We start from the raw sequence: 17,102 nt of genomic DNA, 5'->3' as shown, positions 1-17,102 counted from the left end.
CTCTGTTCCTCCTATTGTTTACTGTAGTACAAGACTCTAGTCAACAGAGACACATATTTCACCTTAACATACATCAATTGTCCTACAGAACTATATACTGTTAAGAACGAAGTAAAGAGGTAAACAAGCGATACCACTTATAAGCAGTTGTGTGAAGTGAGGTAAAGTGAAATGGGATGGGAGGAGAAAGAAAGGCCAAACAACAAAATCCCAATTCTTGTAGCACTGAGTCTAATAGTACTTACTTGTTCCAATTTTTAAAAAGTGAAATAAAAATCAGAAAAGGGTAAACTGCTTGATTTTTTTATACTCATTAATTCTTAAAAGCTAAAGTAAGAAAAAATATATATACATTTAAATGGAAAGTATACCAATTTCACTTTATTAGTCTAATTTAGGAATGGGATAAGGAGAATGGGGTTGAGGTCAGGTATGAAGGAAGAGGGTTAAAACTTGTGACAAAGATCCCTTCAAAACTCTGGTGCAGTCCTCAATCACTGCAGCCTAACTGTCAGTCAATAGAGTTGAAATCCAAAATACTAAAAGCAGACTCCTGTTCTCCATTTCTGTCCAGTGACTCTTCAGTTACAGTGTGATGAGGTCTACCAGGTTGCCTTTCGGAGGAGTCATGCTGTCAGGAAAGAAATTTACTAAGGTGTCAAAGAGCTGAGTTCTTTGAGCATAGGTGTGATCCACATCTGAAAAGCCTGGTGAAGAAGAGATACAAAGAAACTCATCCATTGTGTTTAAAACTCAACATGTAACAGAAAAGGTAGTTGAGAAAAGCAGCAATGCATAATGGAAAAATGTAAACCAAATCAGGCTTTAAAACCAGATAGGCAAGGGTCTTGATCCAAGTTCTACCACCGGGCAGTGATCAGCCTTTCTGCAACTGTTTTCCGAGCTGTAAATTTGTGATAATCCTGTTTACTTCACAGACTTATTGTGCAGATCAAATGCAATTATGTGAAAAGCACCTGGCCAAAAGACTGGCACTTTAGTCATTGACAGTGATTTCTCTCTTTTCCTTACAATCATTTTCTTTTCTAGTCAACTGAGCAAATTTCACTCTTCTTTTCTAATTTTATATATGCTTCTGACCCACTAAAACTTTTTTGGTAATAAAAATATAATAAAATCAAAATGAAAGAGGTCTTTAGAAAGTGGTCTAAAATCACTCAAACCTTCAGGGCTGGAAGTAGTCTGACATAACTGAGTTGAAAATATAGATGGCTGAGGGGAAGAAAGACATGTACTGTACGTAGAATGGAACCTGGCACCCAGTAAATATCACATCTTTATCATATTATGTACCAGGCTCTATGCTAGGCACACACTATGTGGAAAACAGAGCAATGAACTACTTTTATCCAGCTGAATATTAGAAAGTGGATGATATTCTTAAAAGGTGGAGACCATTGAACTAAAGGATTTTTTCCCTTTAACCTCTAGTAAACACTTAATTTTCAATTTTGCTCCAGCCAAAGGAATATTCAGTAAGATACCTCTTTCCTTTAGTCAGCTGGTATACTGCTCCCAGCTGCTTCAATTTTTTTAGGCACATATGAAGTATGTAAATGATAAACTAGTCTTTTGCTTTTCCCCATTCCTGACTGGGCTAACTGAAACATGAGAGCCCTACTGAGTGCCATCAGAAACAGAAACAGAGCCAGAAAGAGTTATATATGCCATGACAACCAGAGAAAACTACTTTAAATTGGACTGATTTTCATTCAACTTAGAATACAGTTTTAGGTGCAATCTGTTTTTTAATCTTGTAAAGAACACGAATAGAACATAACATTGCCAAGGATACCAGTTTCCTGGAAGGAAAATAAACAATGCCTCCAGAAAGGTACATTCCCTTTTATTTTAAAAAATTTTATTATTATTTTAAGTTTGAGGGCAAATGTTTACTCCTTCGAGCCAAGCTTAAGATTTAACAAAGCCTACTATCATATCATAGAAATGAATGGAAGGAAATACTCCAAAAAGTTAAACAAAGGTTATATCTGAATGGTGAGACTATGTTCTTTTTTTCTATTTTATGCTTTTCTGTTTTCTAAATTGCTTTTTTTCAACTTTTTATTTTGAAAAATTTCAAACTCATAAAAAGTTTCAAGAATAGTACAACAAACACTCATATGCCCTTCACCTAGATTCAACGATTGTTTAACATTTTCCCACTTATGTTCTCATTCTCTCTCTACGTGTGTGTGTGTGTGTGTGTGCGCGTGTGTGTGTGTTTCTGTGTACCCCACCCACACATTTTTTGTGGAACGATATGGAAGTAAACTGTAGACATCTTCACCCCTAAATACTTGAGTTCATTTCACCTAAGAACAAGAACATACACTTAACCACAATATATTAAATTTAGGAAATTTAACATTTATGTCCCAGTAATCTTTTTTATAGTCATTTTCCCCACTAATCTAAAACTCAATCCAAGATCAAACATTGTATTTAGTTTGCAAGTCTCTTTAGTCTGGAATAGTTCCTCAACCTCTTTGTTTTTTATGACACCAATATTTATGAAGAGTACAGAGCAGTTACGTAGTAGAATGTGTTAAATTTGGGTTGTCTGATTGCTTCCTCATGATCAGATTCAGTTTATGAAGTTTTTGCAAGAATACTACACAAGTGATACTGTGTTCTTCTCAGCACATGACCTCAGGAAGCACGGGTTATCAGTTTGTCCCAATATTGATGATGTTAACTTTGATCACCTGGTTAAGCTGGTGCATGCCAGATTTCTCCAATGTAAAGGTGTTCTTTTCTACCTTTGCAATTAATAAGATATTGTTGAGAAGATAGTGTAAGACTGTGCAAATGTCCTGTTCCCCAACAGAAACGCACCCAACGATTTTAGCATTCACTGATGATTCTTGCTAAAACAATTATTTATATGACGGTGATTTTCTAACAATTCCTTCTAGATTTATTGGTTGACATCAATTGTAAAGAAGAGCTTTTCCTCTCTCCATTTTATTTATTTGTTTGCAGTATACACTCATGGATTCTTTTCTTGTTCAGTACGTTATATCCATTACTATCATTATTCATTTTAATACTCATATTGTCCCAGATTTGGCCAGTAAGTGTTCTTTTGAAAGTTGGCTTCTGTATCTTTTTGAAACGTCCCCATTAATTTTTGAGCACTTCCTTACTTTCCGGCACACCAATATATCCAAGCTCACTTTACACAGCTCTGGAGTCAGCCATTTTCCCAATTCCTAATTCCTTTCAGTGGTGAATGATATTTAGAAACCAAGATCAGTTGTGCTAATTGCCAAGGCTGTTGTTGTTTTAGGCCTTTATATATACGTCCACACATATTATACATACACTTTTTTTGAATAAAATCATTAGTTCATGCTTTCATTGCTAATTCCAATTTTTTAAGAACCATACAGGATTCTTCCTCTCCTTATCCCATTCCATATTTATATCTCCTTTCTCCCACTAAGAAAACCACCTCCCAGTAACATCATCCCATTTACTTCATTTGCTCAATCTAAAATACACACAGAACAATTTCCAGAATAAAAGCAAAAACTCAAAATTTCTTTGCTTTTATTGTCTTTAGAATATATTTCACTGAAAGTATACAGTCTAAGCACTAAAAAGGTTTAATTCTCTTTTTTCCCTTCTGTATGGTAATGTTACCAATTTGATAAATAGGTTTGTTTGTTTCTGTTCATATTCAACTTTAGGCCTTTTCCCTTCTTTGTTTTATTTATTTTATTTTCTTTATTTGTAAAAATGTCGTAGTACATATTTTTAAGAGAAAATCCTGATTCTGTGATAGTACTCTAATGAAGTAATAGCATTTTCACGAGATCAGATGATTTGGGAGGGAAGGAGACACCGAGTCCCTAGTATGTGCTAGGTGCTTTATGTATGACCACATTTCATTGTCACAAAAAACAATAAAGCAATTATCATAAACTCCAATTTCAGATGAGACAATTTAGATCAGACAGATTCAGTAATTTAATAAGGTATCACAGCTGGTAAGGGAAGAGAACAGAATGTGAACCCATGTCTGTATGATTTATTTATTTTTATTAACTAACATTCATTGAGTGCTTATTAAATTGTAGGCAATGTGTTAAGTTCATTTAGCCCTCAAGAGAACATCTTTTATTCTTATTCACCATTTACCAATGAGGATCATGAAATTTACACTATCATTAGATGAATGGCTAAATTATGGTAGATCCCTATTATGGAATACTATTTATCACTTCAGAAGAATACAATAGATCTAGTGTAGTTTCATGCAAACATCTCCAAGCCACATCATTAAATTTTAAAAAGTTAGGTTGTAGAATACATGTTTTTACATTATGTAATAAATAGAACCAGAAACTATACATCTATACATCTATATGTGTATGTGTGCACATATACAATTGATCCTCATTATTTGAAGATTCTGTATTTGTTCATTTGCCTACTCACTGAAATTTATTTGTAACCCCAAAATCAGTATTTGTGGAACTTTTGTGGTCATTCACAGACATGCGCAGAGAGGCAAAATTTTGAGTCACCACATGTACACGTTCTGAGCTGAGGTCACACGAAGTGATTCTCTGCCTTCTTGTTTCAGCTCTCATACTATAAACAAGTGTCTTTTTCAGTCTATTTAGTGCCATGTTCTTCACATTTTTGTACTTTTTCTCGGTGACTTCACTGCTTAAAATGGCCCCCAAGTGTAGTGCTGAAGTGCTATCTAGTGTTCCTCAAGGGCAAGAAGGTCATGATGTGCCTTATGGAGAAAATACATGTGTTAGATAAGCTTTGTTCAGGAATGAGTTATAGTACTGTTGCCTATGAGTTCAATGTTAATGAATCAACAATACAGATATATAAATATGGTGTCTTTAAACAGAAACACACCTAAAGCAATGCTATGTATTGATCGCTGACAAAAATCTTGCAACCAGAGGCTCACAGGAACCTAACCCTGTATTTCCCATAGGAGCAATGGTTCAGTATTCACTAATTTAGCATTCCCAATGACTTTATAGAATATTACTGCAAATAATGAGAATCAACTGCATCTGTATGTCTGTATATATGGCTGTGTGTGTGTGTGTGTGTGTGTGTGTGTGTGTGTGTAAAGATCTGCCAGATATGGGTGATTACACTTGAGGGGAGGGGACAGAGATTAAGGGAAGTTGTTTAAGGAGAATCTTAAGCTTTCCTTGTAGTCAATGTTTTTTAAAAAGTACATTAAAAAGGGGTGGGGCACTAGGAAACTCATCAACAGTAACATGACTACTTAAATGGTAGAGCTAGGACAAAAAAGGTTGTATTGATTCTAAATCTCATGCTCCTAATCAGTTTCTCTCACTTCATTTTCACCATACAGTGGAATGAGGAACTTATCACCCAGAGCAGTGGAAAGTGGTAAAGCTCAATGAGAGGTTGTATAGTTGGTGGTTTAGAGAATGAGCTCTGAAGCCATACTACTAAGGCTTAAATCCTGGTTTTGCCACTCACTAAGCACTATTCCTGGGCAAGTAAGTTACTTTAGCCTCTCTGTGTCCCAGAATCTTCATTTATAAAAGTGGTTCAGAACATTAGCTACTTTATTATGGAGATTAAATGAGTTATGACATGTAAAGTGCTTAGAATAGTTCCTGGCCCCATAATAAGTGCTTAATAAATTTTAGCTATCACTACTATTACGACTGAAGACAATGACTGCTCTAAAAAGAAAGTGACTTATTGGAAATATACTTTTAAGGTAACATCCTAAATAGACTAGGTAGCTTTTCCTATTTATGGTAAAGAAGAAATAACAAGACTTCTCATTTTTCTCCTAGACATAAGTTTCTTTATTTATACTTCTTATTTCTAATAATAAACTTATTATTTTACAAAAAGCACCTGTAAACACATGGGCTACAGACAGGAGGCTGAAGAAAGTATCTTGTTGAAATCTAAGTTTCATGGATATAGCAAAAGTATAAAGGCTAACAGGGCATAGTAAATGCTGTGAAATTCCTAAGGCTCATTCACAAATGTCAACACAGTGCCACAAAACACTGGACTTTAGACATAAAATATTTTAAAAATTTGTCTGAACTGATACCTGCATATCACATTTGGACTGTAAACTTCTAAAGAGAGGTATGCGACCAAAAATAGGCAATACGCACTATAGACCAGATTTTTCCTACTTGTCACATACCTTGCCGAAAATATGCTCTTAAAATTAGCAAAATGTCTGAGTTCAAGCTTAAAAAAACCCACAGCCACCAACAGCTCTAAGCCAAAGATGCCCAGAGGCAGAGGTTATTTTTCTTTGAAGTCAGTCATTTTTCAAAACTAAGATAATGCCAGCTATTTGTAAATCACTTTCTATCTTTCTAACTCTTTAAATTACATATAACATTAGTAAATACTTTAATTCTCACTAAGAAGTTAACATAAACTGGATTAATTCTGAAGGGAATTAGAAAGTTTGGCTGAGGCAAAATTTTGGGGAGAGAATTTAGAAAACGAAATATTCAGTTTATCTATACATGTAAGACGTATACACCTACACATTAAATAACCTATTTGATTTCTTTTTCTCTTTTTTTTTTTTGCTGAGGAAGACCGGCCCTGAGCTAACATCTATCGCCAATCCTCCTCATTTTTTTTTGCCCCTTTTTCTCCCCAAAGCCCCAGTAGATAGTTGTATGTCACAGCTGCACATCCTTCTAGTTGCTGTATGTGGGACGCGGCCTCAGCATGGCCGGACAAGCGACGCGTCGGTGCGCACCCAGGATCCGAACCCGGGCGCCAGTAGCGGAGCATACGCACTTAACCGCTAAGCCGGCCCAAACCTATTTGATGTCAATTCTAAGTAGAGTAAAGGTAAAACAATCTGATAGAAAATGAATGAGAACAAGAACCAGGAACTGTACATAAGCATGAAACCTTATGAAAAGTACTTTTTGTTTATAAATAACATATCAAATTTCTACTTATTAAAATTAGCATACAACCTGAATTTGCTCCTCATCCAAATTCACCAATGTTACAAAGACGATTACATTTTTAAGGGAGGTGATAGTAATAGTACCTTGAATGGAGCACTGACTAAGTGTTTTATTGTGCTGCTCTCCATAATTATTTCATTTAATTCTCTTAACTTGAGGTAGTACTCTCATTACCTTAATGATTAGAAAGGTGACTTGCTCAAAGTCACTTCTAAAATTAGCAAGTGGCAGAGCTGGTATCTGAACCTAGATTCTGACTCAACCACCACACTCTCATCTCTTAATTACGAAACATACTGCCTCCCTTCCACGTAGGAAATAAAATCCTATAGGAATTTTCCCTTTTTGTATTTTTTTTCTATTGTTTTCAGTGTATCTGAGGTTTGTTTAGAATTCAAGTAAAACAAATTGCTCCTGACAAAATATGTTAGCTTACAGTGAATAGGGCAGAGACAGAAGAAAGGAGTTAAGCTAAAGTTAGAATATTTGCTGATACCAGCCTAACATATTTAAATGATTGCCAAGAAATTCTTGCTCTAAAGGCTAAATATATGTCAGCCAGAGACATTTTAGTGCTGCCTACCAATAAAATAAAAATAATGGCTCTGAGCTGTGGTGTCCATACATAACAAGGCACACATTCATTCAAACTGAATATCTATGTGCCAAGCTTCTAATTCACGTATAACCAGATCTCTGTTTCAAATGATAAAATTCAAAAGGGTATAAACTTTCTAAAATAATGCTTATACCTAGATTCTCCATCACAGGGTTGAGACTTTTTAACAGCCTAAAAACATTTTTTAAAAGCCCTCAAGTGTATGGAATAGTGGTGAACAATTACCTAAATTTTTAGGAGAACCTATTGGAGTTATGTTTTATAGCAGTCCAACTCAGTCTTGCCCTGTAGAATCCTACATATTCTGGAATTAGAACTCAGGACTGGCATTGCTTAGATCAGTAGAGAAGGCTCAATTACTCATTATGGAAAAAGAAAGGGCAAGACCCCAAGGAACACTGCTATTTTTTCCCATGCCAGTGAAAAACGCCAGAATTATATATCTCTGTTTTTTCCTTTGAGGTATGGTTCACCTTTAACAGACAAAAGGACAAACAATGAAGAAATTAAACTGATATCCAGAAGTGTTATTTTATTCCAAAGATAAAAAGTACTATTTATATTACATACACTGGAAAATTTCATTACTATTGCTCAATTCTAAGGCAAATAACAGCAACAGCATCAATGGGATTAATATGTATTCACCGTGTGACTACATTTTATAATAAGAGGAAAATTGGAAATTCCCATACTTCAAAAGGCTACTATCTTGTTGAAAAACTGAAGCTGTAAAAATGACTTATCCTAATAAAAAGATCCTTGAAAATTCACCTGAGTAAAGGTGAATTTTCAGAGACCACTCACTTTACTAGAGCCTAGTTTAACTACCTTAACAACTCATTAATACTAAATGAGAGGGCTCCTAAATGAAAACTGATGCCCATATCTGGGGTGTTTGAGAAACACTTAAAACAATCAAGATACCAACATACAGAAATTCCCATTTTCAGGAAAAAATTAATTCATTTTCTCTGCTCCCATTTATTTCATTACCTATCCCATCACCATTCTGCTGACATCACACAATTCCACAAAGAACAAACTGAGAGGAAAAACCATTCAAGCAACAAATGTTATCTCATAGTAGTATATCAGTAATACAGCCTGCATTCCAAAACAATGCTATATAAATTAATTTATTTTGTTCATGCTTCTATTGACATCTGTCTGCATAATAACTCAGTAATTGGTGTAACAGGAACTGCATACTGATCCGTGAACTGGTGACTGATGCTTGGAAAATAATCTACTAGTAGGTTATTAGAAATTTTGCATGCTACCTTAAAACTTGCTCCATTTGTTTGGATGAACATCTCATCTGACGTTTCATTTAAAAGAAATCAAAATCCAACCTCCCAAATGCCAGGGCATCTGGCTGGATAAACTATATTGGAATACTTACCTAGAGCTGTAAAATCGGAACCAGATCTGAAGAGAGCTGAAGCTAGGAGCTGAAACTGTAAAAGAAAAATAGAAGCAAATTAGCCACCTTTCTCCACGTTGGAAAAAATAACATATAATTTTGAGCATTTATCAGCCACTGGATGTCTTTGTACATGTTGTTGCATAAGGCCAAAAAGCAGCAAGAACACCACATTTAGATTAAAGAATATGCTGACTTTTCTATTGGCCTGCTATTATCATTTTGCAAAATACTGGACCAAGGCAAGTCCTGGAATTATTTTATTTTTAAAATGTATTAAAGTACGTATTTATTAAGGAACAACAGGTCAACTGAAATGAAAAAGAAAATTGCTCATTTAGGAATCTATCACATATGGATAGATTGGTGTCCTGGACACAGTTAACTGAATTTTTAGTATATATGCATTCTCATTTCAAAACTAAATACATACTACTGTAAAACACCTGATCTCTTTGCTGTGTAAATCAAACTCGGAGAAAAAACCATGGTTATTATGTATAGGCCATTCCTAAATTACAACTTAGATTGGGATTTCACAATAGGCCATTCCTAAATTACAACTTAGATTGGGATTTCACAGTCATGTGTAATTATATTGTTATATAATTATAAAGGCTCATAGGGCTTTTTTTTTTTTCTTTCTTCTTTTTTTTTTTTTGTGAGGAAGATCAGCCCTGAGCTAACATCCGTGCTAATCCTCCTCTTTTTTGTTGAGGAAGACCAGCTCTGAGCTAACATCTATTGCCAATCCTCCTCCTTTTTTCCCCCACAGCCCCAGTAGATAGTTGTGTGTCATAGATGCACATCCTTCTAGTTGCTGTATGTGGGACGCGGCCTCAGCGCGGCCGGAGAAGCAGTGCGTCGGTGCGCGCCCGGGATCCGAACCTGGGCCGCCAGCAGCGGAGCGCGCGCACTGAACCGCTAAGCCACGGGGCCGGCCCTCATAGGGCTTTTTTATACTGAAATAATGTTATAAAGTTGATTAGGTTCCTAGGCTAGCCAATTAGTTAGTTTAAAACAGAAAATGTAACTGAACAATGATGAAACAAAATAAGAAAACTATTTCAATACCGGTAATTTAACAAATTGATAAAAAATAAAATTTTAGAACTATTTACATTTATCTTGAATGAGGATGCTGGCAAATAGGCAAGTTAAAGGAAGGAATAAGAGTAGACAAATGGGTAGAATCTCAGTGGAGTAACTTGGCACTTTGCAAGGTCTGAGCGGTTTATACCACTGATTCCTCAGGGGTATTTTATACCTATGCTTGCAGACTTTAAAATTTCAGTTATCAATCCCACTAATATTTGTAAGCCCTGATTAATAGTCCTTTGAAGGTCAGAAATTGGACAAATATTCCAGAAGTAACTATCTAAGCAAGAGTTAGGAAAAAAGGGGATAAAAGGAAGAGTTTAAAATATACAAAGTTCTTTACATATCCTGGGTATCAATCCTCTGTCAGATATATCTACTGCAAATATTATTTAGTCTGTAGCTTGCCTATTTTTTTTAATGTCTTTTAATGATTAGAAATTTTAATTTTTTTATAGTCCAATTTATCAACTATTATTTTTTTCTTTTATGATTAGTGCCTTTTGTGTCATGTCCAAGAAATCTTTGCCTATCTCAAGGTTGTGAAGATAATCTGTTTTCTTCTTGAAGCTTTACTCTTCTGGGTTTTATATTTAGATCCATAATCCATCTTAAGTTAATTTTTGTGTTAAGAGTGAGATAGGGGTTGAGATATACAGTTACTTAGCACCATCTACTAAAAAGACTTTCTTTTCCCCATTGGACTTGGCACCCTGGTCAAAAAATCATTTGACCGCATATATGTGGGTCTATTTCTGAACTCTATTCTGTTCTATTGATCTATTTGTCTATCCTTAAGCCAGTACCACACTGCCTTGATTACTATGGCTTTATATAGAGTCCTGAAATCAGGTAGTATGAGACCTCCAACTTTTTTCTTTTTTCAAGACTATTTCCGCTAGTCCAGAAACAACAACAACAACAAAGAAACCCAAACTTGCCCGAATATATTGATAGAAACTATTAAATTAAAAACCAATTTGGGGAGAACGGGCATCTTCACAATTTTTAGTCTTTCAATCCATGAATGTGATTTATTTATTTATTTAGGTATTCTTTAATTTCAATAGACTTATTACTACATATTTGATCATTTTTTTGTTATTAACAGTAAAGTTTTAAAACTTCATTTTCTAATTGTTCACTGCTAGTATAAAAATAATTGCTTTTTTTCCTATTGACCTTGTATTCTGTAACGTTACTAAATTCATTTATCTTAGTATATTGTATTGTAGATTGCATAAGATTTTCTATGTACACAATAATGTCATCTACAAACACAAACAATTTTACTTCCTCTTTTCCAACTTACATGCTGTTTATTTCTTTTTCTTATCTTATTGCACCAGCTAGGACCTCTGGCACAAGGCTGAATAGACGTGCTGACAGCAGATATCCTTTCCTTGTCATAATCTTAGGGGAAAGGGTTTAGTGTTTTACAATTAAGTATAGTGCTACCTGTATGCTTTTTCATAGATGCCCTTTATGAGATTTAGGATTTTTTTTTTATTCCTAGTTTGCTAAGAATTTTTATCATGAATGGGTTTTGAATTCTGTCAAATGCTTTTCTTCACTTATTGAGATGATCTATGGTTTTTCTCCTCCATTCTGTCAATGTGATAAATTACACTGATTGATTTTCAAATGTTAAACCAACCTTGTATTCCTGGGATAAACCCCCACTTGGTCACTGTGCATTACCCTTTTTATATATTGCTGGATTCAATTAGCTAATATCTTCTTAAGAATTTTGCATCTACATTCACACAGGGTCTGTGTTTTCTTTGCTTGTAAAATGTCTCTTTTGGGTTTTTATATCAGAGTTAAGCTGCTTCATAAAAGGATTTAGAAAGTGGTTTATCTTCCTCTGATTTCTGAGAATCTATGTAGAATTGGTATTTTCTTTCCTAAATGGTTGACAGAATTTACTGATATAGCCATTCCTGCCTAGAGATTTCTCTGTTGAAAACTTTTCAATTACAAATTCAATCTGTCTGTAATTGATATGGAGTTCCTAAAGATTTTCTAATTCTTCTTGTGTCAGTTTTGGTAAGTTGTGTCTTTCAGGGAATTTGTCTATTTCATCAAGCTGTTGAATTTGTTGACAAAGTTGTTCATAATATCTCCTTATTACCCTTATAATATATGTAGGGCCTGTAATGATTTCCCCTTTTCATTTGTAACGTTGATAATTCACGTTTTCACTATTTTTTTCTTGATAAATCTTGCTAGGGGTTTACCAATTTTATTCACATTTTCAAAGAACCAACTTTTCACTTTTTCTATTGTTAGTTTCTTATTTCACTAATTTCCTATCTTCTACTTACTTCAGGGTTAATTCAGCCCTCTTTTCTAACTTCTAAGGTGAAAGATAAACTTTATTGGCTCTACATACAGAAAGATGGGGAGAAAACTGTTATTTTGGCAACTTGATTAAATAAGTGGAACTGATATGTACTGGCCTAGAATTTTAATAGGTACCAAGTAATAGCACACAATCTGAATAGAGCAAGACCTCTCCCACAAAATCCAGACTTGAATATCCAACTATCACCTCAACATCTCAAGCTGGCTGTTTCACAGGCATCTCAAACTGAACAAATCCAAAATTAAACTCTTGATTCCAGTCAGCAGTCCCCACCCACTGCCACACACCAGCTCCATCCAGAGCCTTCTCATTTCAGTTGATAGTAACTCCATCTTTCTACTTTTTCAGGCCCAAAAACTTTGGAGTCATTTCTTTCTAACCCCACATCCAAGCCATCATAAAATTCTGTTGGTTTTATTTTTAAAATACATTGAGAATCTGATCTGTTTTACTTCTCACCATTTCTACTCCTACTACTTTAGTCAGAACTACAATCCCTTGCTTAGATTTCTACAACCTTCCTCAGAGGTCTCTCTGCCTCCATCCTTGCTCCCCTTTAGTCTATTCTCAATATAGTAGGCAAAGTGATCTAATTAAAACATAAAGGAGATCATATCATTCCTCTGCATGCACCATACTCTGAACTGGCTCTTTATTCATTCAGAGTAAAAGCCAAAGTCCCAATAATGACTTAAGAAGTCATTCACAATCTGTTCTCCCAATCTCTGCTTTTACCTCTCTGACCTCATCTCCAACTACTCTCACTCTCCTTACCTCTACTCCAGCCACAATGGGCTCCTTGCTATTCTCCTAAACAAAGCCAGAATGTTCGCATCCTAGGGTCTTTGTTCTACCCCTCACTTTGCCAGAAATTATCTTTCCCAAATTATCTAGTTAGATCACTCCCTCATATCCTTCAAGTCTGTGCAAATCTCATTTCTAAATGAGGCCTATTATGATCATCCTATTTAATAGTGCAACTGCCTAATTCGCACCCCTTATACTTCTGATCTCCCTTTACCCTTTTTATCCCTTTTTAATTTTTCCATAATACTTATCAAATTCTAATGTACTATATAATTTGCTAATTTAACATGTTATTGTCTCCCTCCACTGGTATGTTAGTGCCTCCTGGACAGGGATGTTGTTGTGGTTCATTGATATGTCTCCTGTGCATACATGCCTGGCATATTGTAGGGACTCAATATACATCTGTTAAATGAATGACACCAGTACTCTGGAAGCTCACCAGAAGTATAATCAATACAAAGTGTGCAATACTGGCTGAAAAACTTGTTTTTCTTATTCCTTCTCTATTATAGAATCCTCTCTGAAAATGGTAGAATTAATGTAAGCATTCTTTTCTTGGCTCTTTTCTATAAAAAAATATCATTTTCATAAGGTTTATTAGAAGCTCACCACCAATTGAGAACTCATGTTCTGGAGACTGGAGGAAAGCAAAGAACCATTATTGGGTATACAGTTGGTAGTACACCATCATTTCCCCAATAACAGGCACAGTGATGATCATCACCATGATAACCGCCCAAAAAAATAAAAAAAGAGAAAAATCTAAAAACCACTTTTAGTTGCTGATATAACCATTTAATACAGTGAAAATTTTGTAAAACATACATACAGAACAAAAACAAGCTACTACAGAAAATGAACAGCAGTAAGGCCTTTCTCAATAAGTGAAATGATTTCTTATAAGGAAAGTGAAGATCTATATGCCCCACTAACAAATATTTTAAGTATATATACTGCAAGTGTCACCAAGGGATTTGTTTTTTCCCTCAAAACAAAAACTGTTCACATATTTTTAAATTAAATAACCTTATAAACCAGTAATTCTCAATGTCAGGTGTGTTTTCAGTTTTCTGTTACATGTAACAAAGAGCAGACAGAGGAGAATCTTAGGGTGAAGCTATTGGTTTGAAAACGTTTCTAAAGTTTCTGAAGTGATGCTGACACACACATGCACAACACCATTTTTACCAACTTCTACTAGGGCTAAACAACTCTTGATAGTTGAAGCTTTTAAGAAATGGAATGGAAGTCTGTGGCATCCAAATCATAATTTGAGACTACAGAAAAGAGGAAAAAGAGAAATCCGCTACCAAAATTTTTTAAATGGTTCTGTTTGAACTTGAGATACCTCTCTGTCCTGGTTTTTCCCATTAGCTTAGCTTTAACAACAAACTGTCTGTTTTCTATGGCCTATTTGCAGCTCACACAGCTGAAATTATTTACTTTGCAATATTTTGTTTTGGTTTGGTTTTAAAAAACAAGAGAAAAATAATGTTCCTGGACTATAGCCATTTTAGATAGAGTATGGCAAAAACACAAGGAAATCTATTTATAACTCGCAAATGCATGGTCTAACAAAAGGAACATTAATGGACTCCTCACAACTATGTTCAGTTATAAGCCATAACAGATTAAACCAGACATATTCTGCTACATGGCAAAACTATGATAATTTCCCCTATTTCAAATAGTATTATGAATTGACTGAAGATTCAAGAAAGACAATTAACTGTCCTCCTTCAGGGGGTTCTATAGTGTGTTCTGCTGATTCTCTACCTATTGAAGGGTAACCAATACTGAGTAAGAGAAATAAGCCTTATTTTCACAGTAGGCAACTATGAAAGAGTATCTCTTTGTTTGGGTGCCAAGGACATGCAGGCTCTACTACTTGATAGTACGATGAACCTGGTACCTGAAAGTGATTTGACATTGAGTCTGAAACCTGTGTCAATGCTGAACAGAGAAAAGCACTACTTGATGTTGCTATTAAAAAGCCAAAACAAAGCAACAGCTAACAGGGAAAAAGATGTAAGGGACAGAATTACATATAATTAGCACCAATTCTGTGAGCAGAGGTAAAATGGATTGCAGTTCAGATGTTACTAGATGAACTATGAACAAGGACGTTGGCAAAAGGAAAAGTGACAAAAGGAATCTCAGAAATTAGTAGGAAGAGAGGCTATAAGACCATGAAACTCATTGTAGGTGTATTCACACACTGTGAATAAGCAAATATGCCCTAAGAATATGAAATATTCAGAGAGGATTGCTTCCATCCCATTTTAAGTAACCAAAAAACTGAAAAGTAATTATCTGTTACTAATTTCTCAAGCTTAGGGACTACTGGTGAATGAAGTTAGTAGCCTATAGTCAAACTATACCGTTATGACATTAATAAAACTAAATATCAAGGCAGCAAGGATTCTACTCTAACCTCTTCATTTTTTCCTTACAAAAAAGTTTTTTGTCTTCACTTAGGGGATTATGGAGTATCAACAGAAAAGTTTATATTGAAGCATTATCTAACCCCTAAGTAAAGGAAGCATGGGACTAAAGAAGAAGTAAAAATTTCTATTTCCTTCCCAATACACAAAACTAATGTCTAAGTTGAAACTTTATACCCGAAAATCTTTTTCTGAATGGATCAACAATTTTTTGTGTGACTTGAATCTTATATTATCACATGAAAATGTGCCTATTTAATTTTTATTTCATCTGCTCTATACCATTTTTAAGATTATTAGTGTCATCATATTTTCCTTAAAATATCCAAGAGCAAAATCAGCAAATGTAAGTTAGAAAGACATTTTATTTTAAAATGTTCAATTTCTGAAGTTTATTACCACCTTTACCTCTTTTGTTTCTTCTGGGTCTGAATGATCCACAGTTATATAAAGATCATTTTGTAAATATTTCAGAGCACTAAGGGGATCCATTTGGGCCTTTTCTTCAAACCTAGAAAAAGTAAACAAGAACAATAATTGTCTGGAGTTATGAGAAAACATCAGAAATGTCTTTCAGACCTGGAGTGGAATACTCTGTGTATGAGGAGATATTGTGGATATCTAAAAAACCTGCATTTGGGAATCCAGAAGTAAGAATGCTGCCATGTAGATAGTGTAGATGTGAAGTCTCTGGGGATGTAATGGCAATGCGAGGTGGTCACAGGCAGTTGTGGTGCTAGAGACTGGGTAACACCACTTCCTACCCCCGCTTAAAACTACAAGCTAAGATTAAATCAACTACAAAACATAGTGAATATGTCAAACACTTTACATAACAGAACTGCAAAAAAGCCAAATGTGTTTCATAAAAAACAAGCAGAGATAAAATAAAAATACCTGGTTAGCTTTGTGTAATATACTTTCCACTGGAGGTACTTAACAGATAACTTTAGAAACAGAAATGAGTATAGTTTCTTTTAATGAGTATCATTAACACTGATTAGATATTTTTAATGAGACTATTTCCATGTCTTAGTAAATAACAATAACAAAAACAATTATAGCAACTACTTATCAAGCATTTGTTATGTGCTAGACCCTTATCAAGTATTTTACATATATCACTTCATTTATACTCACAATATATGTCGTCTATGACGACAATAAGTTTTATCATCATTTTTTAAAAAAACAGATGAGAAACTGAGGCCCAGAGAACAAATTTGGCCAAGATAAGAGGTAGTAAGTGGCCAAAGTAGAATCAAACATAGGCCTATTTGATTCCAAAGCTGAAAAAGAGACAATGATTTCTCCTAATTCAAAAAAGTCTGTTTGG

General features: G+C 34.7%; 1 protein-coding gene across 5 annotated transcripts in view; it reads right to left on the bottom strand.

Moving 5' to 3' along the window:
- Positions 1–359: 359 nt before the first annotated feature.
- Positions 360–17,102, bottom strand: part of MKLN1 (muskelin 1) — a 315,619-nt gene continuing 298,876 nt past the window's right edge. For 3 of the 5 annotated variants that reach the window (XM_058530101.1, XM_058530106.1, XM_058530095.1), the window contains 3 exons: positions 16,175–16,277; positions 9,026–9,080; positions 360–707 (listed from right to left, as the gene is read on the bottom strand). In XM_058530101.1, coding sequence (XP_058386084.1) covers positions 586–707; positions 9,026–9,080; positions 16,175–16,277 — 280 coding nt within the window. In that variant the 3' untranslated portion in view covers positions 360–585. Of the gene's footprint in view, positions 708–3,593; positions 4,775–5,091; positions 8,094–9,025; positions 9,081–16,174; positions 16,278–17,102 lie in introns of those variants that run through there. The other 2 variants (XM_058530123.1, XM_058530115.1) reach the window with 2 other exon arrangements.

The sequence above is a fragment of the Diceros bicornis genome, chromosome 3 (assembly GCF_020826845.1).
Source record: "Diceros bicornis minor isolate mBicDic1 chromosome 3, mDicBic1.mat.cur, whole genome shotgun sequence".
Classification (NCBI taxonomy): Eukaryota; Metazoa; Chordata; class Mammalia; order Perissodactyla; family Rhinocerotidae; genus Diceros; species Diceros bicornis.
This window is presented reverse-complemented; position numbering and strand designations above follow the sequence as displayed.